The 26,222-nt window shown below is 41.5% G+C and overlaps 1 protein-coding gene across 2 annotated transcripts in view; it reads right to left on the minus strand.

Annotated features, from left to right (window-relative positions):
• Window positions 1-485: 485 nt before the first annotated feature.
• NEK5 (NIMA related kinase 5) overlaps window positions 486-26,222 on the minus strand; it is a 49,588-nt gene continuing 23,851 nt past the window's right edge. Inside the window, exons 11-23 of one of the 2 annotated variants that reach the window (XM_005305625.5) lie at window positions 21,388-21,524; window positions 19,026-19,219; window positions 17,233-17,299; window positions 16,771-16,890; window positions 15,782-15,865; window positions 15,577-15,681; window positions 12,975-13,055; window positions 11,031-11,096; window positions 7,398-7,521; window positions 7,047-7,178; window positions 4,456-4,596; window positions 2,069-2,183; window positions 486-1,546 (exon numbers count right to left, since the gene is read on the minus strand). In XM_005305625.5, the coding sequence (XP_005305682.2) occupies window positions 1,294-1,546; window positions 2,069-2,183; window positions 4,456-4,596; window positions 7,047-7,178; window positions 7,398-7,521; window positions 11,031-11,096; window positions 12,975-13,055; window positions 15,577-15,681; window positions 15,782-15,865; window positions 16,771-16,890; window positions 17,233-17,299; window positions 19,026-19,219; window positions 21,388-21,524 (1,619 nt within the window). In that variant the 3' untranslated portion in view covers window positions 486-1,293. The remainder of the gene's footprint in view (window positions 1,547-2,068; window positions 2,184-4,455; window positions 4,597-7,046; window positions 7,179-7,397; window positions 7,522-11,030; window positions 11,097-12,974; window positions 13,056-15,576; window positions 15,682-15,781; window positions 15,866-16,770; window positions 16,891-17,232; window positions 17,300-19,025; window positions 19,220-21,387; window positions 21,525-26,222) is intronic. The other variant, XM_065581260.1, reaches the window with a different exon arrangement.

The following is a 26,222-nucleotide window of genomic DNA, read 5'->3' on the forward strand; positions in this document are numbered from 1 at the left end:
TTGAGTGGCATGCTACAGTGGAGGGATTCGGTTTTTTAAGATTAACACTTTGCTGATTTTGATAAGTTTTTTGTCTTGAGCATCTGACTTATCTCCAGGGTTAGTGGTAAAAGACTATTCTGAAGTTTCCGGTGATGGCTCTGCTTGCTCTTTGAGTACAAATGGCCACAATGAATGCTTCTTTGTATTTCTGATGCAAACCTTAATACACCTCTACCCCGATAGAACATGGTAAAGCAGCACTCGGGAGGGTCCTATTTTTAAAGAAAACTGAAAACTTGATCAGACAAAGCCTATTCCAGTGGGTCACAAATTTGGACTTTAAACTACTGCTTAGTGTAACATTGAAACATTGTATTCTAATGGTTAAAACACTACGGCAGTAGACTTCTGCTTTTAACAAAAATGGTTAGTTTGCTATGGCCTACTATAGGCTTTTAAAAATATTTTAGCTTAGTAAAAAAGCTAGTAAGAAGGGCAAAAACTATTGAAATCAAACAGTTTTATTATTTGTGTTCCTTCCATTTAAATAGTATCCACACAGCTAACATCTAAAATTTGAGGAGTGGGGTGAAAATGACAGCTGAAATAACTCTTTACCATGTTTTATCCTCTTCCAGCTGTCACAATTTTTTTTGCATAATGGCACTTCTAATTGGAAATTCAAATACATAACATCCTAGTGGTATGAGTAAACTTTGCTGCTATTATTAATCATTATAAAAGAGTCTAAGTGTACATGGTGCTATACAAAATAAGAGCTGTGCAGGTCAAACTATGGGTTCCTGTCTCTTAATGGCTTACTAGCAGGAGCTACAAGCTGTACAGGACAACATATAATGACTGGAAAGCTTCACCAAACAGATGGATTTGGGAGAGGAGAGGTAGGGGAGTAGGTGTAGGATAACTGGAAGAGTGCACTTCTGTCAGGTGGAACAGATAAAAGCACAGAGTCAGGAATGTACTAAAGAGTGGATAGAGAGGGGCAGTGTAGATGAGTAAAGATATAAGCAGGAGCGGAGTTTGCTTTTCATTTTGGCCAGAGATTTTTTTAAAGGATTAACTTTAGCCACTTGAATAAGTAGCCTGAATGTTGAAAGTGCAGCATGTCAAGCAGCTCCCATTTGTTTCAAATGAGTGCTCAGCACTTGGAAAAGCAGGCCACTTCTTCAGGTGCCTAAATATGGATTGAGGAACCTAACTTTAGGCACCTGTTTTTAAAATATTGGCCCTGCTATGGCTGTATCTTCCAGCAACTTATGAAAGTCTTGAAGCAGCAGTCAACCTCCCATTTTAGCTGATTGCTGCTTCCTGCCTGCCTTCTCCATTACATATGTCAGCAGTAAATGGATCAGTGTTATTGTCTAAAACCTCATCAGGTCTCCCAGGTATTTCACTAGCTAAGCTTTCTTTCTCTTCTTCTGGTTTGTCTTTGTTTGCTGACTGGATTGGCACCTCTCTGACTTCCTCTGCCAGAGAAGTTATCACTTTTTCTAGTGATTCCACCAGCTCATCCCTCAATTCATCTTCAGATTCTTCAAAGTTCCTACATGTTAACAGAGAAAATGGATGTTAATAAAATGTGTCACCATTATTAGCTGGGCTGGTCTCAAAGCTCATAAGGTCTCCATTTAAAAAAAATTGTTTTGTGAGGAGTATAAAAGCTGGGTATGAAATTTAAATATTTTCCTGCCCCGATTCCTCCATCCTGGTAAGCTCCACTAAAACTACAATGTAAGTGATGCAGAGAGAGCCAATGTTATCGTTGTTGAATCTGCATTTTTCTATACTTATGGTGTAAAAAGCATTAGCATTGGCATCTTCATGAACTAATTTAAGTTGACCTAATTCTGTAGTTTAACAAGATCTAAAATCCAATTTGGCTGCTAATAGCTTTCTCTGTTTAATTACACTGTGAAAAGTCTAAAGGGACAGAGAGGATTTTTTTTTTTTTTAAGCAACTTAGCCTGCTGGGCCAATTTTCCTAAGAAGGAATCTGTCCATTCATAGCTTTTTCCTCTTCTGGAAGAACTTGACTTAAGTTACCTTATCCACACCAGTGACTTACGTGTCATCATCATCAGATCTTGGCTCAAGTCTGTTTTCATCGGTATCGATAGTGGAGCCTGGTTCTGCATTATCTTCCTTATTCTCTTTTGGCGGCCAGGGTGATAATGTCCCCTCTGGAGAGTGGGTGGGAGTGGGGGGTGGGGAGGGAGAAATACCTGATAAGTGTACATAAAATATCTAAAACCACTACAGAAATTCTTGGAAAGGATTTTGTTCAAATCACAACAATGCAAACACCAGACTTCACTGATTGCCATTGTTGCTGTTCATAGAAATATTTAGATAGTTATAGCTCCCTAATCATGTTTACTTTCCAACACAAAACCTAGGGGGTGGGAGGGCAACGCAGATCTGAAAGTTCAGAGAAGACTGAATTTTTAAAAGTTGCCCTGGTATTGCTTAAGAGCCTTATTCTGCAAATAATCCAACTGGAATGAATGTGACTAGTTGTGTAGCAAGGTATTTAATGTGAGCAAAGGTGGCAGAATTGGGTCTTAAGTCTGGTTTATTAGACTTAATCGCTAAAAGATAAATCAGCTAAAAGTTAGTGATCCTATTACAGCACTCGCTCTATATCTTGTTGAATATGGGTAGTGAGGTTTTAGCCTGGTTCAAATTTCTTAAAAGAAGTATATCTATGGGGAGAGAATAATATTGTCAGGATGGGGTAGTTTTTAAAATAGCCTGAAATGGGTCTCAGATCCTTTGTGTGCTACTGCAGTATCAATATGTAGAAATTAATGCATTGCTCTGACAGCTGTTGCCCTTTTCCAGCAGCTCAAGTGATACTAAAAGGGGTCTGCAGAAAAGGACCTAGGGGTCACAGTGGACAAGAAGCTGGATATGAGTCAACAGTGTGCTCTTGTTGCCAAGAAGGCTAATGGCATTTTGGGCTGTATAAGTAGGGGCATTGCCAGCATATCAAGGAATGTGATCGTTCCCCTTTATTCGACATTAGTGAGGCCTCATCTGGAGTACTGTGTCCAGTTTTGGGCCCCACACTACAAGAAGGATGTGGAAAAATTGGAGAGAGTCCAGCGGAGGGCAACAAAAATGATTAGGGGGCTGGAGCACATGACTTATGAGGAGAGGCTGAGGGAACTGGGATTGTTTAGTCTCCAGAAGAGAAGAATGAGGGGGGATTTGTTAGCAGCCTTCAACTACCTGAAGGGGCTCAGCTGTTCTCAGTGGTGGCAGATGACAGAACAAGGAGCAATGGTCTCAAGTTGCAGTGGGGGAGGTCCAGGTTGGGTATCAGGAAACACTATTTCACTAGGAGGGTGGTGAAACACTGGAATGCGTTACCTAGGGAGGTGGTGGAGTCTCCTTCCTTGGAGGTTTTTAAGGCCCGGCTTGACAAAGCCCTGGCTGGGATGATTTAGTTGGGAATTGATCCTGCTTTGAGCAGGGGGTTGGACTAGATGACCTCTTGAGGTCCCTTCCAACCCTGATATTCTATGATTCTATGTTAGTTAGCTAGGGAGTATTGATTGTGCAACTTCAAATGAAAGAATTTTCCCTGTAATCCATTTAACATGCTGGTGTTTGACACATGCAATTGAACTGGTTTTAAAGGCCTGTTCAGTTAATTTGCATTGGAGCATGCAAAACATACTCATTTCCAGTTGCACTAATTACGTTATGAAAATTGTTTTACACTTCCTTTTTGGCAACGTACACTGTAACTTTGTGTTGGTTTTTTTCTTTTTAATGCTGCAACCTAACTGATTAGGGCTCAATGTTGATTGTCTTATATGTGGAATTGTACCATGTTCGATCATGTAAAGTCAGTTATTGTGTTTATGCCATCATATGCTATAACTTGTAAAAGATCTATAGCAATTTATGTTGATGTATCCAAAAACAGAGTGCAGCTAGTAATGTATAGAAGATTTTCTTATGTCTTGGGAAAGTGTTTTGAAAAAATGTTTATTGCCAGAGATAGCTTTCTCTAAAGTAATAGCAGCTGAATTCCCATTTTATTCCAGTTCTTGTCCCCTGACAAAGTGAAACTGATAAATATATCAAAATAATGCTGAATAGAAAAAATGTGCTGGCTTTGTGAAGTTAGTAAGTTGAGAAATTCAGTGGCAGTTATACCACCATCTGGATCCCCCTAGCTCTAAAATACTAACCATCTACTAAACGACTCAACCCTTCTCTTCAGTCTTAATAGTTTGCCAAGTGATTAAAATATTTTTGTTTCACAAATCCTCTGCTAGCTACAATAAGAACATTGTAATCAAAGAAAAACTCCCTCTGGAGATGTTGGACATCTTATGTATCTCTCCACTCTTGAGATCTCATTTCCATTTTCATTATCAAAATATTTAGTAAAATTCTTCAGAGGACTCATCCTATAATTTGCAGTAAGAAATATCCTACCAGATTCTTCTTCAATCCAGCAGAAGGAGTCATTAGACAGTTCTGCTTTTGCTAAGATACTCAGCAGTGTCCCAGGTGCTTCTTGTTTCCACTGTTTCCTGTTTTCTGGGGTTTCTTCAGGCACGACAACCACCTGGCCAGCTAGGAAACAGGAGGAGCATCAAATCGCTGCATGTGATAATATGTGAATGTGACTTGGCTTTATTACCATGTTCCCTTGCCAACATAAAAGATTTTCATTTTTATAATGGAGTTTCTCATTTCTTTGGCTCCTTAAGTAGCCAATTGCTTTCCTTGTGGGATTTTCCTTTTCCAGGCGGACTGCTTTATCTACAGTATTTGATCCGACTGGTATTGCAAGGAAGGCCTACTTCTGGAGTATTTGCCACCAAATTTTCTAATGATCAGATAACACCATTGTTTCTAATACTCAAAAATAATAGGATTAAACACTTTGTCCTCACTATAAAGTATTTCTATAAAAATAATTACATTTTCATTAAAGCAAAATAGCCTTCTACAATTCAGACCTTGTGTAAGCAGGTGCAATTCCATTGACTAATTCCTGATCTCTGTCTCTCAGTCCATTACGGGCTGAAAAAGCTGTAGAGGAGGTGTCCCTGACATATATCATCGAAAGTGGAATGAAACAAAAAGGGATGGTGTGGTCCCTAAACCCATGTAAAGGGGAGAGGAGCAAATATGGTTTAGCTCCAATCCCTGGGGCTCCTGGAAGCCTTTCCATGCCAGTGGTAGGCATGTGTACAAATCCCTCGGAGGGTCCCCATTAAGAAACCTGCATGTGTAGGGGAAGTGAAGCCAGCACGTAGTGTAGTGGTGCTGGTCTTCCCCTGGGATAGACAAGGAGCTAGAGGATGGTACTGTTCTTCTCTTGTAGATCGCTGAGCTCCATCTACCCTGTCACTAATCCCTGCCTCTGAAGGAGAGAAGGCAGAAGGTCTGCAAATCCTAACTGAGACTGCTGCTATCTTTGCCTTCTTGTGAGTGTTTCTGGGGGGGAAGAACATAGCTCACTGTTGTTGTTTATTGAGTGCCATAGTGGAGTTTGGCCCTGTACACACACAGAAGCCTGCCAGAACAAGCTTACAGTCAAAATTAGACATAAATAATACAGCTCATGCACAATACACTGAACGAAGGTTTAGTCTAAGAGTAGCGCAGCTATTCTTTTCTACAACAAAATAGCAATCCCCTAGACAACTAGGGATTAACAAAGCTCTCAGGGCAGTTCCATGACATTCCCTTCTGCTGGGAGAATGGTGGCTATAATGTTGATTCTTTACAATTAAAAGGAAGAGGAAAATCCTCAACGTGCTGGTATGGAGGGCCCCCCACAAAAATATTTAGGCCAGGCTTTAGCTGGGCCTCAGCCCAATAGCCACTATTAGCTGTGCAGTTTTTCACCCACAATTAGGTATGATTAAATTGCACCCACAACTGCACTTGTTTAAAAACCTGATTTAATGATGCTTGCAATTCTGGAGGTCATTGTGAAAACTAAGGCCATAGGGCCACCTTCTGTCTTTCCCAGTGGTAGTCCCTGCAGACAGTTTTACTGAGCCCAGGCAGCCATGGCAGAGTTGACACAGAGAGAGAACTGGTGTCAGAGCAGCCTCCTCTGAAAAGATGGACCACAACCACCACCACCCTTTGGAATGGTGCAACAGGCACTCTGCAGTGTGACAGCATATTTCTGCGTGTCAGTGCAAAAACAGGAGAAGGACCATGACTCCGTCCCCACCCTACTCTTGGGTGCTGTGGCTGATAGACATCTCTGGGTGCCAGGAACACAAGGCCCAAGACTGTGGTTATCCCTTGTGCACATTTGCAAGTTGGGAGATAGCTTCTTGCACCTTTTCCCACCTTGTACACCAGGGGTAGGCAACCTATGGCATGCGTGCCGAAGGCGGCACGCGAGCTGATTTTCAGTGGCACTCACACTGCCCAGGTCCTGGCCAGCAGTCCGGGGGGCTTTGCATTTTAATTTAATTTTAAATGAAGTTTCTTAAACATTTAAAAAACCTTATTTATTTTACATACAATAATAGTTTAGCTATATATTATAGACTTACAGAAAGAGATCTTCTAAAAACGTTAAAATGTATTACTGGCACGCAGAACCTTAAATTAGAGTGAATAAATGAAGACTCGGCACACCACTTCTGAAAGGTTGCCGACCCATGCTGTACACCCATGCAGGGCAAGCCACAGGCTAGCTCATATGATAAAGCACTAGTTAAGCACTCATTATGATTGATGATGATAACACCAACCTCTTATATAGTGCTTTTCATCAGTAGATTTCAAAGCACTTTACAAAAGGTGGAAAGTAGCATTATCCCCATTTTACACATTAGAACAAATGGAAAATTATTATTATATCCTTTGGCTGAATATATGTGATAACCTCAATTACCATGACAAACTCCTATAGTAACAGCACAGCAGATCTCATGAATAGTCTGCTGTGAAACTCCCAAATCAAAACATTATTGTTTAAATGTCAATCCAGCAGACTGGTTATAAAGTTGGTCTTTGTCCACTCACAGTAAAAAACAACAAATTCATACCAAGTTCACTTTCAGCCATTGTAGGGCAGACAGATGTGACATCTGCCTCAGCTAGAAAATCCAGGAGAGTCTGTGGGGCTCCAGCTTGCCATTGTTTTCTGATTTCCATGGCATTATCTATATTGCCAGCCTCTAAGAGAAAGAAAAAAACTAATAAATATTTCAATGCCCCTCAAACAGATTTTACTGTGATTCTAATGCTTACTCTGACATATATTGGAAACAAATCCTGTAAACAAGGATCCATCAGATGCTATGATAGGAGTCACTGACTGAATTTAAATGAGTGTAACTACTAATTAATTTCCACGATCAATATATTCACTTGTCCTGTGCTTCCCTAAGTAGTACCTGCTTCCGGAGAGCATAGTTCTTCCAAAGTTTTTTGTGTGTGATCTTCATGGATCTTCATCCATTTCTCCTTAAGATTCTCACCATCCTCAAAAGTCAACGTCTCATTAAGTTTATCTAGTTCCTGAAACAAAATAAATTTTAGTAAGAAACAGATCACAAACATTGGGCAGTCACTTAATTCCCATTTTTATTGATTTTTTTCAAATGTTTCCAGGTGGACAGGCAGATTGAAACAGTGACACAACATGAAAAGTGATAATGCAGCAGGAGTTTCAGAATACACGATTATTTGTGAAACACTGGTTTGCAAGAGGCTTTCCAAACATGTAGGAAGACAAGTTGGTAGAGTGGTGCCTAATAAATAATGTGCATTATTTTGAAAAGGAGTTCAACTTTCAGATGTTAGGGTTTTTAAAACACATAACCACATCACTCTCCCTATATCTTCTAAAGAGTCATTTCAATTTCTTCCAAAAGTGTCTGATTCACTATTGTATTATTCCTGCTTTGTGCTTAGAATCATAGACTATCAGGGTTGGAAGAGACCTCAGGAGGTCATCTAGTCGAACTCCCTGCTCAAAGCAGGACCAACCCCAACTAAATCATCCCAGCCAGGGCTTTGTCAAGCCAGGCCTTAAGAACCTCTAAGGATGGAGATTCCACCACCTCCCTAGGTAATCCATTCCAGTGCTTCACCACCCTCCTAGTGAAATAATTTTTCCTAATATCCAACCTAGACCTCCCCCACTGCAACTTCAGATGATTGCTCCTTGTTCTGTCATCTGCCACCACTGAGAACAGCCTAGCTCCATCCTCTCTGGAACCCCCTTCAGGTAGTTGAAAGCAGCTATCAAATCCCCCCTCACTCTTCTCTTCTGCAGACTAAATAAGCTCAGTTCCCTCAGCCTCTCCTTGTAAGTCATGTGTCCCAGCCCCCCTCATCATTTTTGTTGCCCTCCACTGGACCCTCTCCAATTTGTCCACATCCTTTCTGTAGGGGGGGAGGAGGGGCAAAACTGGACGCAATACTCCAGATGTGGCCTCATCGGTGCCAAATAGAGGGGAATAATCACTTCCCTCGATCTGCTGGCAGTGCTCCTACTAATGCAGCCCAATATGCCGTTAGCCATCTTGGCAACAAGGGCACACTGTTGACTCATATCCAGCTTCTCATCCACTGTAATCCCCAGGTTCTCTTCTGCAGAACTGCTGCTTAGCCAGTCAGTCCCCAACCTGTAGCAGTGCATAGGATTCTTCCATCCTAAGTGCAGGACTCTGCACTTGTCCTTGTTGAACCGCATCAGGTGATTGTGACTCCCCACTACCTGCCCATTGAAATCTAAATGGAGCTACACTGGCATAACACAGAAGTAATGCAGCAATGACTCAGGCTCAACTTTTAAATTCTTCGAGCAAGTTATTTCAATAAATGAATAAAGACCGACCTTATTATCATATATATTTATTTATAAGCCAGCTCAACATCCCACAAAAAAGGGTATAAAAATCAGTTTCTTTGCAAACTCAGTAGGCTTATAAATGAATTTTTTAAAAGTAGTTGGTAGGCATGATTAGGGAATAACAGGATGTCTTGCCTGAGAAGCTCAATTCCCACTAAGTGAAGATGAGCTGTCTGAACCATGACATACATAGTAACTTTAAAGGCTCCAGAGGAATTATATTAGGCAGAAGTTCTGACTGCAGCCCTATTTCTGTGAAAGTTTCTACACACTGCGCTGTATTACCAGCTCTATGGCACGGTTGAGCTTATAAACTCTGCAGGAACCCTCTGGTCTGCAGAGCTTGAAAATGTAGCAAAGTCAGAGAGAATAACCAGGACCACAAAGACTGATAGGACTCTGTGTACTTTATAACTCTACAAGACCAGAGAGGCTCTTGGCCCCAGTGACCATCTTTGATTCTGTGCAATTTATAAGCTTTACAGACAACTGAGACCACAGAGATTATATACAGTACAAAGTTCTCCAGAACTGCTGTGGACTTTTGAATTCTATGAAACAACCACCAGCTCAAAACAACTGTAGCTAGTAGCTCCAAAAGCAGCCATTGACATGTTCCAGAAATACTCAAAGGCACTTTATTGAAGTAATTGATAAGCCCAATTTGGAGTTTGCAGACTAAAGCACTTTTGAGAGATGATATTTCCCAAAAAAACTTTTACAAAAGTAAAATTACTCTGAGCTTTCATCCTTTTGTTTCTGATTAGGGCTGTAGATTAATCGCAGTTAACTCACGCAATTAACTCAAAACAATTAATAGCAATTAAAAAATTAATTGCAATTGCACAGTTAAACAATAGAATACCAATTGATATTTATTAAATATTTTTGGATGTCTTTCTACATTTTCAAATATATTTATTTCAATTACAACACAGAATACAAAGTGTACAGTGTTCACTTTATATCATTTTTATTATAACTATTTGCACTGTAAAAATGATAAAGAAATAGTATTTTTCAATTCACCTCATACAAGTACTGAAGTGCAATATCTTTATTGTGAAAGTGTAACTTACAAATGTAGATTTTTTTTGTTACATAATTGCACTCAGAAAGCAAAACAATGTAAAACTTTAGAGCCTACAAGTCCACTCAGTCCTACTTCTTGTTCAGCCAATAGCTAAGACAAACAAGTTTGTTTACATTTATGGGACAAAATGCTGCCCGCTTCTTATTTACAATGTCACCTGAAAGTGAGAACAGGAATGTTAGTGCAGTTATTTTTTGTACATAATTCTACATTTGTAAGTTCAACTTTTATGATAAACAGATTGTACTACAGTACTTGTATTAGATCAGGGATCGGCAACCTTTGGCACGTGGGCCGCCAGGATAAGCCCCCTGGCGGGCCAGGCTGGTTTGTTTACCTGCCGTGTCCGCAGATTCGGCCGATTGCGGCTCCCACTGGCTGCGGTTTGCCGTTCCAGGCCAATGGGGGCTGCGAGAAGCTGCAGCCAGCACATCTCTCGGCCTGCACTGCTTCCCGCAGCCCCCATTGGCCTGGAACAGCGAACCGCGGCCAGTGGGAGCCATGATCGGCCAAACCTGCGGATGCGGCAGGTAAACAAACCGGCCCGGCCCGCCAGGGGGCTTACCCTGGCGAGCCACATGCCGAAGGTTGCCGATCCCTGTATTAGGTGAACTGAACAATACTATTTCTTACTGTGCAAATATTTGTAATAAAAATAATAATATAATATGAGCACTGTACAGTTTGTATTCTGTCTGGTAATTGAAATCAATATAATTGAAATGTAGAAAACATCCACAAATATTTAAATAAATGGTATTCTATTCTTTAACTGTGCGACTCATTGCGATTCATCTTTTTAATTGCACAGTTCATCACGATTAATTTTTGTAATCGCTTGACAGCCCTATTTCTGCTTAATGCTTTATCCAATCACCATCAAATTTCCCCATCCAAAAATCTTCCTCTGGCAGATGATCACACATGTGCAATATCAAGTGGAATATTTTCATTATAACAAAGGGAGGAGGAGGAGGAGGATTATAATGGAAACCTAGTTACAACTTAAATGATGGAGCTGCTATCATATCTTCAGACTACTAAAGCAAATGTGTTTTTAACATAGCTACAACATACCTCTTCTTGCACAGTATCTTCCTCAGGAACACATGCATCTAAATTAATTTCAAATTTTACTCCTCCCTAAAAAAAAGAAGTTCACATACTTCATTAAAGTAGCTCATTAAAATCTATGCATCTTAAAAGGGGCACTACAAACTCAAAAATTACTTTTCTATGAAAACGGTTTATCTATTGTTATTACAAGTGACAACTAAGATAACTACACCTGAATAGATTAGAAAAAAAATATTTCCCTGTTTGTTCACTTTGTTTATTTGACAGCAATTTCTGTATAGTCAGTTTCAGTATGGTTAGTTTCCCGTGTTTGTGTCTTTCACACAGCAACAGGGAAATGGGAAAAAAAGTTTTCAAAATTGAAAAATGCAGCAGCAAAGATTAGCACGTGGTTTCAGGGAAGTAGTAGTACTTAAAACTATTTTAAAAACACTTACTGAAATTGACAATGTCCCTATAAACAAAAGAGGGATAACAATCTTTTAGATAGTCATTATATGATAATTATTGTATGACAAGACGGCAAATGATTGTATGACAAGACTAGACAAGACAACAATGTCCGAGAATTAAAGAAAAGCCCTATTAAATAACCGTCTAGTGCCCCCCTTTGCCATGCACATGATTGGTCTCTATTGTAGGTTCTCAAGAATACTGTCCAGTCCAAATTTTGAATACTTGCAGTGCCTGGTCTACAATAACTTCCCTTAGAAGCCTTATTCCAGTGCCTAATTGAGAGTATTGTTAGAAAAGTTTCCTGACGTCTCATGTAAATTTTCATTTAACATTTTCATCTGCTTCTATCATTTAAACAACAGTAGAGAGATACAGTAAACCTCAAAAATACAAACACCAGAGTTATGGACTGACCGGCCAACCAGATACCATGTGAAACCAGAAATAACCAATCAGGCAGCAGCAGAGACCAAAAAAAGAAAAAGCAAATACTGTACTGTGCCCTTATTGCATCTTAAAGGTAGGCCCAGGCACATTTGGGCTGCCGGCCCTCCCTCCCCCACCCCGCCCCGCCACACCCTCACTCCCAGGGCAGCCACTTACAGCAAGACACTGGGGCTGCCAGCCCAAGGCAGCCAGAGCCAGCAGAGCAGGAGCAGCACTGGGGTCTGTGCAGCTTACACACACCACACACACTCCCTAGGCTGGGAGCGGGACATACTGTTTTCACACACACCCCTGCAGAGAGGGGGACAAGCTTGCAAACTCATGTGGGGCTGAGTAGGGAGCTCATCTGCTGCTGAATCCTAGCCTGGAGTGTCAGCTGCTGGATCTGGAGCCAGAACTGGGCTTTGTTCAGAGTTATGAACATTTCAGAGTTACAGACAACCTCCATTCCAAGGTGTCCGTAACTCTGAGGTTCTACTGTAAGAGGTGATGACTTACAAAGGAAATGTTAATGGATTAACAGCCAGACCTAACTTTGACTGAACCTGAATTCAATTGGAGTATTTTTATACAGTACTAGTGTGCCTTGATAAAAAGATAAGAGGAGATATGGTAACTGTGTAGAGTATCTAAAGTGTAGCTGTATCGGTCCCAGGATATTAGAGAGACAAGATAGGTACGGTAGTATCTTTAATTGGACCAACTTCTCTTGGTGAGAGAGACAAGCTGTCTAGCCATATAGAGCTCTTCTTCAGGTTGTCTCTCTCACCAAGAGAAGTTGGTCCAATTAAAGATATTACCTCACCCACCTTGTCTCTAGAGTATCTAATGGGAGTCACTATCAAGTTGGGGGCAGGGCTGTGTTACCATGCTACTTTCCTTGATGACCCTTTGCTCCCACAGAAACTCTTCTCCAGCGATCCATAAAGTAGCACTCGTGTTGACTTGTACGCAACCTGCTTTCTAGAGCTAGTGGGACCATCTGAGACAAATAGAGGAAAGCTATAAAGGAGAAGAAAATAGGGCACTGATCTCAGTTACCTTTGTTTTATGTTTCTTTTCCAGGACTCTTCTCTCTTGCCAGTTCTGTAGTCTGATATGTTTTAAGTTTTCTTCAATATCCTTGAAGAAAAAAATAAAATGCTCATAAAGTTCAAAAAGTACAATTATACATCCACTCCTCAGAACCAGAGTATGTATAGACTATGTATAAAGTGTATGATTAATGGTGTATATATATTAATTGCTCTGTATGAGTATTCTCCTGATTGCTTCACTGCTAATTGGAATATCAGCCAATATTAGCTGACTTGGCAAAAAAAAAAAGTTAGGAAACTTTTCAAAAAGTGCAAACCTCTGATTTTTCAAACTCCCATATTTAAAGAATACTTTGTCAGTTTACCCCCAACAAACCAAACCCCTGCTCTGACACAGGACCAGTATAAGACGTTTCAGATTCATCTAGTTCTAGTTTGAGAGTCAGTGAAAAATCAAGTTTAGAATGGAAATCTGGTTACAACCTTAACTGTGGAAAGACTAATTGCCCTCCATAGTATCTTGTCTGATGACGGCACTTAAAATGTTATTTAATTATACCACTTCATTTTCCTACATCCAATGCCACAACATAGCTCTGTATTAGCTACCTGTCAAATAAACAGAGAAAATGAGGTATCAGAGGGGTAGCCATGTTAGTCTGCATCTGTAAAAAGCGAAAGAGAGTCCTGTGGCACCTTATAGACTAACAGACGTATTGGAGCATAAGCTTTCGTGGGCGAATACCCACTTCGTCGGATGCAAGAGAAAATTAGCATCTCCTAAGGGGTCAGGTGTGTCACCATCTCCCTAATAAAATATACAAACAATTTTCAGACTTTAATTAACACGTGAAGCATAAGAAAACTTTCTCAAATACGTGGAGGAAGTCCATGAACACAGCTGAAGTCAAGCAGGTGCTTAGCCCACAGATGCACTGCGCCATCTATTAGATGTTAGGAGAAACGGTTTCTGTGCTGTTTTAATCCTGATTTCCCATAAACTGGCTGTGCCCTTGATTTAAATGGGCATTGAATCAGGTCCCAGATGCAAGTGGTTTCAATATACTCTGTTGTCTCTAATATAACGAAATAAACTACCTGGGGCCAAGTCAAGCTGGATATGCATCAAGAGTGTGCCCTTGTTGCCAAGAAGGCTAACGGCATTTGGGGCTGTATAAGTAGGGGCATTGCCAGCAGATCGAGGGACGTGATCATTCCCCTCTATTTGACATTGGTGAGGCCTCATTTGGAGTACTGTGTCCAGTTTTGGGCCCCACGCTACAAGAAGGATGTGAAAAAATTGGAAAGAGTCCAGCGGAGGGCAACAAAAATGATTAGGGGGCTGGAACACATGATTTATGAGGAGAGGCTGAGGAAACTGGGATTGTTTAGTCTGCAGAAGAGAAGAATTAGGGGGGATTTGATAGCTGCTTTCAACTACCTGAAAGGGGGTTCCAAAGAGGATGGATCTAGACTGTTCTCAGTGGTGGCAGATGACAGAACAAGGAGTAATGGTCTCAAGTTGCAGTGGGGGAGGTTTAAGTTGGATATTAGGAAAAACTTTTCACTAGGAGGGTGGTGAAGCACTGGAATGGGTTACCTAGGGAGATGGTGGAATCTCCTTCCTTAGAGGTTTTTAAGGTCAGGCTTGACAAAGCCCTAGCTGGTATGATTTAGTTGGGAATTGGTCCTGCTTTGAGCAGGGGGTTGGACTAGATGACATCCTGAGATCCCTTCCAACCCTGATATTCTATGATTCTATGATTAGAATTACATAGGACCCTGGCATCTTCCATTCCAAAATGTGCATGTCTATTTTCCACCAATTCCCCTGTCGCAACTCCCTGATAACCATCCTATAAAAAGAAATAGTCAAACCCCCAAAACAGTCAGACCAAATCTTCTCCCAAGCCCAAGTAACTGGGCTAGCTGGCTGCTGCAGAACTCTCTGGGGTCTGGAAAAGCTAGACTGGAGCCACTCTTCAGCTGCTAGTCCCCCCCTAAGAACTGGAGTTGGTTTGCCAGCCCTTGGTGAGGAAGAAGTGGAGGATCTATGCTACAGGGGATCCTCTGGCCCTACGTCTCCTCCCAGCTTGTTCCCAAGTCTCTTCCTGGCCAAAAAGTCCCAATGGAATTTGGCTCTAACTCACTCCCTGTGCAGCCTCTGCAAGTCTTGCTCCTCCACAGCAAAACTGAACCTGCTTAGCTCTGCATGGAGCCATCCACACTCATGAAGATCTGCCCCTGTGAGTGGATTCCACTGCATGCCACTTTTAAAGCATGAAAAAAGGAACAGATTTCTTTAAATAAAGCAAAAGTACATCACAGTAAAAGTTGGGGAGAAACAAAATTGACCTGAACAAACCAGGACCAAACGGGAGAAACTTCTCAGGCTAGACATAAAATGAACATAGGGACATAAAATCTCACATGCAGTAAAAACTGACTATCAGATCTAAGTTATTTTTCATGTGTTCCTTATTTCCTTGACTATTACTTCTCAGAGTTCTCAGAGAAATAGACTAGAGGTGTGCAGGATCACATTGACTGACTGTACTTTAATTACTTTGCGGTAATGTGTTCAAACTTTATTACAATGTTGGTACCTGGACTGGTTCTTCTGTTCTTCCAGGAGTATCTTTTGGATCGGGCTGGCCCCCAGCTTTCCCTTGTTTCACAAGATAGGTTTTGTCTTTTATTTGTGGATTCTCCTAAAGGATATATTTACAAAATGCTTCTTTCAGTTACTGGGTAAATTGGATATTGACTTTAAATGATCACTTCTGGAACTGAGTAGGGGGGAGTTGTTACCTGGAATGCCCCTGCTTTGAATCTAAGTTCTTTCACATCACTGTGGTACTGTTGCCGAATTTTCTGTAATTGTTTCAGGTATTCCTGTTAAACAACACCAAGTTTAGAATATTGTGCATGCAGTTTCCCTTAGAAATAACACTGGTTAAGAAAAAATAATACATGGACATCCAAATTATGTGTGTAATTATATACAGTAACATTGATTCTACCTTAATACACCTCTACCCTGATATAACGCTGTCCTTGGGAGCCAAAAAAATCTTTCCACATTATAGGTGAAACCGCGTTATATTGAACTTGCTTTGATCCACCGGAGCGCACAGCCCTGCCCCCCCGGAGCGCTGCTTTACCGCGTTATATCCGAATTCGTGTTATATCAGGTCGCGTTATATCGGGGTAGAGGTGTATTTTAATGTAGTTTTTGTGTGTAATAGATACATACATTTGTTTTAACAAATAAGTTTGTAATACATTAGCATGTAATTTTTGTGTATCCATATGAGAAGTAAGTATTATTACTGTTTTATCAATCATACAAAAGCATCACAGAATCGAGTACAGTTTATATAAAAAATACAAGTAACCTCCATGGATAACAATATATCGCGTAAATAGCATCTCTAAATGTGGTAGTGAAGGGTGAAACTGGGAACAAAAACTAAGAGAATAATACATCTTTTGGTTTTTAAACATGGGGACTCATTCTCCTCTCACGCTGTTTTTACGACAATGTAATTCTACTGACTTCAAAGGAAGTGAGATCAGAATCAGCACTGTGCTTTTTCACATGGCTATTCAAATCAGCTTCTTGTACCAGGACCTTACCAGGTGGTGGCAGTACTACATAACCTGCATATGAATCCAGCTAAATACAGTACTCTATTTGTGGACAGGGGAAAGGATATCATTTTTCACAAATGAAAAGTGTAATTGCCAATTAATATAATAAAATGGCTCTGACCAACTAAGATGAACATGTCTTTTACCTCTTCTTTTATTTCATTCCTTCTAGCTAGATCCCTCTGATGGTCTTTGAACTGCTCTTCCATCACTTCCTGCTGCTGGATCTGGTTGTGACGTGGGTCAGCAGAGGATGGTCGCAGTCCCTGTTGATATACAAAAGATCATTTCCAAAGCAAAGGAATTTCCATTTAGAGATTTTCTCTTCTGAGTTCCCCGCCCTCCACGCCCCAATCAAAAGTGCCATAAGTACAGTACATATTTCAGGAAGAAATAGTTATAATGGTATTTCGCATTAGGAGGTTTTTCTTACAATAAAAAGTAAAATCTTGAGAAGAAAATTGCAGAATAAATCGATTAAAACATTACAGCAGAGTTCCCTGTTTGTCAGTGCTATATTTTGCTGTGAGAAAGACACAAGTTCATTTTCTGGGCTTTCACTCATTTCCACTTTAGTGATTGTATTCTATAATTCAATTTATACTTACCAACTGCTTTTCCACTTTCATCTTGTACTGCTGGGCTTCGAGCCGTCTTTGAAGATACTCTGCAGGCCTGACAGAAAAACAATGACATTCAACTATGGTATTTTTGTTTACAACTTTCAGCAAATTATACTAACATGGAAGCTCCCTATATATACACACCCAGAAATTTGTTTACCAGAAGTTACTTTCTGAATTCTACCTATACTGTGCTAAATGTATAAAGAATGTACTATTGAGTAACCATATATTCACTTGACCTCTGTCCCTTGCCCTCTCCAATCCATCAATTATACCAATCTTCTGAAGTTTGAGAAATAGTATATGAACATGTTATTAAAAACAATACTGTTTTATAATGCATTCACACAAGAACCAAGAGTTAAAGTTGCATGTTCAATCCTAAATGTTGCATTTTCTAACTTCTGTGTGCCTGTAACACCCTCACTTTGTATTAGCAGGGGTTTTTCATAGAATTTCTTTTTCTCTTTTTTTAGTTGCAAAACAATCAGCAGTCACTTGTAAGTTCCTTGGTCCTCAGTTATTTGGCATCATGCCTTCTGAATGCTACTGTCATTCAAAGAACCAAACTCAACTTAGTTTGTCCTTAACATCCTGAATTTAGCCATCCTTAAGCCAGGTATCCTAAATTCAGTCATCCTTAACTGAGATATCCCCAACCCTGCCTTCCTTGACCAAAACCTTATGACCCAGCCTACCTTAACTGAAGCTTCCCAAACAAGTCACAATTTAAAGTGCAAACTAGATACAATCAACTTAGGATTGAATAAGGACTGGGAATGGCTGAGCCATTACAAACATTGAATCTATCTCCCCTTGTAAGTATTCTCACACTTCTTATCAAACTGTCTGTACTGGGCTATCTTGATTATCACTTCAAAAGTTTTTTTTCCCCTCTTACTTAATTGGCCTCTCAGAGTTGGTAAGACAACTCCCACCTGTTCATGCTCTCTGTATGTGTGTATATATATCTCCTCAATATATGTTCCATTCTATATGCATCCGAAGAAGTGGGCTGTAGCCCACGAAAACTTATGCTCTAATAAATTTGTTAGTCTCTAAGGTGCCACAAGTACTCCTATTCTTTTTAATTTAAATCTGGCATCCCTGAATCCTTAACTTGGTCTACCTTATGCAATGCTTCTTGAACCCATCCATTTGTGACTAATGGACAGGCAGCCTCAGAAATAGGAGAACGCTTCCAACTGTGGAGCCTGAATGAGGAAGGCTGTGAAGTTTATAAACTTACAGGAGAAAGGAACCTTTCTACGGAAGCTATAGTATAAGTCTGCAGGAGGAAATCTCTCTGTGGCCTACCCTAGCCCTAATCTCCAGGCTGGAGAACTGTATTGGTCCTGCTGTGTTTAGAGCCTTCTGAGCATTTGAAGTTGGGGTGGCAGGACAGAGGGGAAGAACAGCCTTTGGCTCTTAAAAACCACAAGTCCAGATCAGGGTAGTTTTATTTCTCCCACAATATTTGGACTGGGAGCTGCACGGAGATCTAGGACAAGTTTCTACAATGAACAGTTTCAAATGTCATGAAAATACATTCAGAAGTGAATCTTTAGGTTGAATTGGGTAGATAGAAATGGGCATTTCATTTTTTCTTGTTGAATCATGTGTAATACAAGAACCACATCAAAACCTGAGCAGGAAAGGAATCACACGGAATGAGTGACTCTGCTTCTACAGCTCAACATTGCTACATGATCAAAAAATTTGAGGAGTCAAGATATTGGTGATTCTTCAGTAATTAAATTGAGGGAAAGGCTTACCACTCAGGTGAGGGTGGTGCAACTTGTCCTTTCTGTTTATAATACTCCTCGACTCTTTGGTTGATGTGAGAAAGGTCATCTTGTACATAAAGTCTCTTCTGCAAGTTGTCAAGTTTATCATAGTAATGACCATAATGTCCATGTACTCTGGCAGCTTCTGGCCTTTCTGCCATCTTAAATCTGGAGCGCCAATGCTGAAAATACATATAACAGGACGAAATTTCAAAGGTAATGAATGATCATTCTTAACCAAGACATGATAAGCTGGATGCTAGTTTTTATCCTCAGCACTTGTCACATTTTTAAGGCAAGTTCCATTCCCACTCCCCATTCTCAGTTAGGTGATAATACTAACTGTCTACACTATACCCAGGACAACTTCCCCATACCTTTTCACACCTCATCTAGAGGCTTACTGGCTTCCAGAGGCACATTTTTCTTACTGCAGTCCTTTCCTGTCTACCCATTACTTCAACTCCCCTCATTAAGGGGCTCTCCTCATTGTGAGTCAGCCAACAGTTCTTTGTGCCTATAAACTAGATACATTAGAGCCATTGTAATAAATTTTATTCACGTTGCTCTGAAGCCCTGAATGAATTCCAGGGATGACTTATTATGACACATTTTATTATGAAAGTTGGATATGAGGCAGCTCTATCTACACCTTTAACTACATTTCAGGAGTTACCCAGGAGCAAGGTGGAACAAAAGGTTTAATTTCTCAGATATCTATAATTTTGATAGAAAAAGATGCTGATAAGAAAACAACCCAGATGAAAAGAGGGAGAGGGATTTGGACAAAGAAATTGAGAAAGGGGATATACATCTTCAATTTGTATAGCTCAAAGACTAAAAAATATATAAATTACTGTATAAATGGCATATGACTCCAGTTTAGATCCATCATATTTTTGCTAACAGGGAGGCAGCACGGAAAGGGAAACATATTTGCACTTGTAGTGCTTTTGTCCAGGAATTAGACAGTTTTGGGAAAAATAATTTAAAAAGATTAATCTCATGACAAAACATCAGCTTCCTAGAGATCCCTTGACAGGCTCACTTAATGCTCTGGTAAAGGAGCTTCATTGTAAACAATGAATTTTTTTATTATTATTATTAGCAGTTAGACTTTGTATTGAACTTTATTGGAAAAATGTGACACACATCCCTTTCTTCTATGGAATTGTGGAATGGTAAAATATGGATTGTCCTTGTAGCGGAAAAACACAAGTACGTACACAAGAGAAGTGCCAGAAAGAGGATAGGTACTGTACTTAGAAATTGGTCACTTTTTCTAGCGTACTCAGAAGAGGAGGGCTCCTCAACTGGCAAGCCAGACTATTTAGCCAGGTTGTTTGAGTGTTACTAATTCAGGATCAGGTTAATAATGTATTATATAGTTACATAATATGTTAACATTATATTTAGGGCCTTACCAATTTCACGGTCATAGGATTTTAAAAATCGTAAGTTTCATGATTTCAGCTATTTAAATCTGAAAATTCACGGTGTTGTAATTGTAGGGGTCCTGACCCAAAAAGGAGTTGTGGGGGGATCGCAAAGATTATGGGAGGGGGATGCGGTAATGCTACCCTTACTTCTGCACTGCTGCTGGCGGTGGCGCTGCCTTCAGAGCTGGGCAGTTGGAGAGCGGCAGCTGCTGGTTGGAAGCCCAGCTCTGAAGGCAGAACTGCCACCAACAGCAGTGCAGAAGTAAGGATGGCATGGTATGCTATTGACACCCTTACTTCTGTGCTGCCGCCTGTAGAGCTGGTCCCTCAGTCAGCAGCCACCACTCTCCAGCCACCCAGCTCTGAAGGCAGTGCAGAAATAAGGGTGGCCATACTGCATCCCCCCTTAAATAACATTGCAACCCCCCTGCAACTCCCTTTTGGTTCAGAACCTCCAATTTGATAAACACTGATCTCCCCTATTAAATCTGTATAGTATAGGGTAAAAGCACACAGAAGACCAGATTTCACAGTGGGAGACCAGATTTCAGGGTCCGTGACGCGTTTTTAATTACCGTGAATTTGGTAGGTAATTATATTATAACTTTGCCTAAATAAGAAAAACACTGTGCTCCAAATTCTGCTCTCAGTTATGTCACTGCAAACCTGGAGCAACTTCACTATGTCCATTGAATTGCTCCGGATTTACACCAGTATAACTGAGAGCAGAATTAAGCTTTATAGCCTTCAAATGGGAACAGACTCAGTTTGACTGCCTCCACTGCCAAATACTTTGAAATGCACTCCTGCCAAAAATCCAAAATAGTCTTTTAAAAAGCAGATTTCTTCCATCTCAACCTGACTACATTTCAGAAAGGAGTAAAGCTCTGTAAGTCTTGTAGGACCAGTACCTGGGCAATAGGCTGCTGGACTCTTGAAGGAGGTTTCCATTCATTACTATGTAATAATTCCTGTTTCTTGACAGGTGCCACCATCCTGGATCTTGGAGGACGATGGTCCTGGACTCTCACTTTTTGAAGTTTAGGAACTTATTTAACAAAAAAAATGTAATTGTAATGGTAATTATTCCTATTGTTCTTATTACATAATAATTATAAACTGTAATAAAGTGCATATGTTTAATACACACTGAACAGTCTAATAAATATCCCTTTGGCCTTGTCTACACTACAAAGTTTTGTCGACAAAACAGTGAATGTGTATATTGCGATGCAACTTTTGGCAGCAAAAATGCCCTGTTCTGGCGACAAAATAAAACCACCCCAACAAGAGACATAAGGCTCAAAATTTTTGTCGACAAAGTGCCAGTGTAGACACCACACTTGATTTTATCCCTTTTTTGGCCTACAGGAGATGTCCCACAATGCAGTTTGAACTCGATTGCCCTGTAGCCAGGTAAACAACCATCCACCCCTCCCCCTTAGAAGCCCCGGGAATTTTTGAAATTCCATTTTCTGTTTGCTCGGCATGGAGAGGTCTCATCACATCTTCTCAGGTGACCAGGGCAGGTTATCGCAACAAACGCTTTCCTGCTTGGACCACTGCGGAGCTGCTGGATCTTATACTTAGTCCTGCCATGAGTGCAGGAGACTAGACTAGATGACCTCTCAAAGTCCCTTCCAGTCCTATGATTCTATGATCTTCTCAGTGTATGGGGAGAGGAGGCAGTGCAGTCCCAGCTGCGCTTGAGCCATAGGAATTTGGATACCTACGGGCAGATTGCTCGAGGCTTGAGCGAAAAGGGCTATGATTGGGACCCGCTGCAGTGCAGAGTGAAGATAAAGGAGCTGGGGCAGGCATACCATAAGGCAAGGGAGGCAAACTGTCGCTCCGGTGCTGTACCTAAGACCTGCTGGTTCTATTAAGGAGCTGGACGCTATCCTCAGTGGAGGCAGTGGAAAGAGGACCTAACCCGGAGGACGAAGTCATTGATGAAGAGGTGGAGTTGGATGATGATGTGCAGCTCCCGGCAGGGTCGCCTGGTGGGGGCAGGCAGCCAGGAACTGTTCACCACTCTAGAGGTGTCCAGCCATTCTCAGCAGTTGCTCTCCAGTGAGCAAGAAGCAGGAGAGGAGACAGTTGGTAAGTGGCTGTGGTTTGTGTAGTGTGGAGGTGGGTTCAGGGCACAGAAATGTGGGAGGCTGGCTGTGTTTCTGTGAGCTGGACATTTCCCTGTGTAGCTAATCAGTACGGCAGAACAAGGTGTTGATCCATGCTGAGATCTCACAGGAATCCTCCAGAGAGATCTCTAGGAAAATTTCCTGGAGGTACTTGGTAATCCTCTGCCTAAGGTTCCTTGGCAGAGCTGCTTTGTTCCTTCCCCCATTGTAGGAAACTTTCCAGCACCACTTGGCAATCACTTATGCAAGGACCAACGCAGCACACAGGCGAGTAGCATAGGGACCAGGGCAGAAGCCACAAGCATGGAGTAGATGTACCCTCATTTCCCTGCTTACCCTTAGCAGTGAGATGTCTGCTACAATGACCCCCACCTGTGGAAAAGTGTGGGAGAATTTTATAATTTTTTCCTAGTCGGCTGAACCATAACCCTTGCAGAGTGAGTGCTCTTTTCCCCATGGAGAGCACCACCCCCCCAGCCAACACTCACAATGCTCTGGGTGTTCACAGAGATGTGTGCTTGCCAAGAGTCAGTAAGAAAGTGATTGTTATGTTACAAAAGATGTATTTAACTAAAATATTTCAATGTTGTACGTGAATTTAACAATCATGCTTCTGTGCATTGTTCCTTCTGCTTTAGCAGATGTGGCCTTCAGGAACACCCCACACACACTGGCTGAGCACCTCCGACAGATAAGTGCTCAAGACGGAGCACAGAAGACATGTTCTGGGAGGTACTGCAGTGCTCCAATGCAGAGAAAAGAGAACGCAAGGAGTGGAGGGAAGCCGAAAGGCAGGACAGAAAAGAGAATCAGGAATTTGTTACGGATGCAACTGAGAGGATGATTAAAGTCATGGAGGAGCAAACACAGATACTGAAGTCCTTAATAATGCTGCAGATTAAGCAGATCCATGCTTGCCCTCCCCTGCAGCACATTCAGAGCTCTTTTCCATGCCCCCCCAACTCCGCCCGCAGAAGTCCTTTCCGCTTTCCGGGACTTCTCAGTTTCCCTTTCACTCCACCCCCTTTGACAACTTTCATAATTATAGCTGGACCTACACATAGCTCTGAAAGTCTGCCCTTCCCTGGTACCTCCTTTCCCACCAAGCGTGTGTGTGTGTGTGTGTGTGTGTATTGTTTCTTGTGAAATAAAAGACAAGTTTTTGAATGTTAACTCATCTTTTTCTACAAACTGAGATAGCAGGCACTACCAATACATGCACAGGCAGTTTAATCATTTGCTTACTGGAATGTGAGGCCCCAAATGTCACCATTGCTTCCTAGGAAAATTAAATGTAATGTAACATTGCAGCACCAATCACAGAGATATACATTACTGGTTCTCATTTTCAAAAAGTGTTGCCTCAGAACCTCCCTGATTCGAACTGCCCGCCTCTGGGCTCCTCTGATAGCCCTGGTATCTGGCTGCTCAAAATCAGCAGCCAAACAGTCTGCCTCAACACTCCACTCCTGAGTAAACCTTTCACCCTTAGCTTCACAAAGATTATGCAATGTACAACACGCGGCTATGACTATGGGAATATTATCCTCATTAAGGTCTAACCTGCCATAAAGGCATTGTCAGTGCATCTTTAATCTGCCAAAGGCACATTCCACGGTCATCCAGCACCTACTCAGCCTGTTGTTGACCCACTCCTTACTGCTGTCCAGGTTTCCCTTGTATAGTTTCATGAGCTACGGCTGTAAGAGGTATGCCGGGTCTCCGAGGATCACTATGGGCATTTCAACATCCCTCACTGTAATCTTCTGGTCTGGAAAGAAAGTCCCCGCTTGTAGCTTTCTATACAGGCCCATACTCCTGAAGATTTGCGCATCATGCACCTTCCTGGACCACTCCGCGTTGATGTCAGTGAAACGCCCACGGTGATCCACAAGCGCCTGCAACACCATGGAGAAGTACCCCTTCCTTCTGATGTACTCCATCCAATGTGGTCTGGTGCCATCTATGGCCCCTCCACAGTTAGGGAAACCCATTTCTGCAAAGTCATCCACTATTTCACGCACATTTCCCAGAATCACGGTCCTTCGTAGCAGGAGGCGATTAATTGCCCTGCACACTTGCATTAACCAACGGTCGACTTCCTGACTCCAAATTGATTTACAACTGACTGATAGCAGTCTGGAGTCGCCAGCTTCCACACAGACATTTCCACACGCTTCTCTACCGATAGGGCAGCTCTTATTCTGGTGTCCTTGCGCCGCAGTGCTGGAGCGAGCTCCGCACACAGTTAGGTGGCTTTCCTCATCCGAAAGTTCTGTAGCCACTACTATTCATCCCACACCTGCATGATACAATCCCACCATTCAGTGCTTGTTTCCCTAAGCCAAAAGTGACGGTCCGCCCTCTACAGCTGTTCTGTGAATGCCAAAAGCAATCTAAAGTTGCTCCTATCCATATCACACAGCATGTCAGGCAACTGAAAGCCTTTTTCAGTTAGGAACTTTGCGATTAACTGCACTGCCATCCACGATGTCTTAATGATAGTTATCCGAGCATAGGAAAGCAGTGCAGGATCCATCCCTTCTCACAAAGATTCCAAGGTTCACAGCAAAGAAGGGCCATTAAAAAATGATGTGAAATAAAGCCGGAAGCCCATGAATGCTGGGACAAAAAGCAATGTATTACAGGACATTGAGCCCGGTCCCAAGATGCACTGCGATCCACTCCACCTTCCCACAACACCTAGCGACAGAAGGTGTCGAGCTGGACTGTGGGATTGGTACCCACAGTGCATTGCTCACACTGTCAATGATAGTGCCCCAATTGTGGACTCGCTCTGCCAACAGAGGGAGCGAGTGTGAACATGACTGACCGATTTCTATTATGCCGATTTTTGAGTGTTGGCATCACTTTTGTCAACAAAACTTTGTAGTGTGGACAAGGCCTTTATATTCCACCTTAACTAGATTAATAATACTATACACCTCACCTCATGCCTTACATCCAAAGAGTCCAAAGCTTTTTGAAAGCATTAATTAATTAAGATTCAGAACACTCTTGTGAGGTAGGTATCCTTTCACTCATTTTACAGATAAGTAAACTGAAGCACAGAGATTTGTTCAAGGTTACACAGAGATTCAGTGCTAGACTCAAGAATAGAACATAGTAGCTTTGAGGTCCAGGGCCAGATTTCAATGCAGTTAGCCCCCTAACCTGCTTAGGCACTTCTGTAAATCCCACTAGGTGCCTAGCTGCACCGGTAGACCCCCCAAATACCTTTGTAAATCTGGCCCTCAGTCATGTCCTCTAACCATCAGACAACACTTCACCATAGTTCTTCAGAACTGAAAGAAAAAAGAGCTGCAAAATGAGAAATTTAATTTATCCATGCCCTGGGTAAATGAGGAGGGCTGTAAGCCACTCCAATTTGAGTCTCACAGTCAGTGCTATTGCAAAGACCTCAACACTAATGAATAGAGGTGGTGCCCTTGTGAGAAGGAAGTAGACTGTTAGTATAGTCCTAAGTTTCTCCTGAGTACGGACTGTCAACTGCAAAGAGTATCATGACAGGGGGATTTATTGCAGCTAGGACCCAAGCTTATGGATAAAATTTTCAAAAGTGCTTCTGTGACTTAGGAGCCAAG

Source organism: Chrysemys picta, chromosome 1 (genome assembly GCF_011386835.1).
Source record: "Chrysemys picta bellii isolate R12L10 chromosome 1, ASM1138683v2, whole genome shotgun sequence".
Lineage (NCBI taxonomy): Eukaryota > Metazoa > Chordata > Testudines > Emydidae > Chrysemys > Chrysemys picta.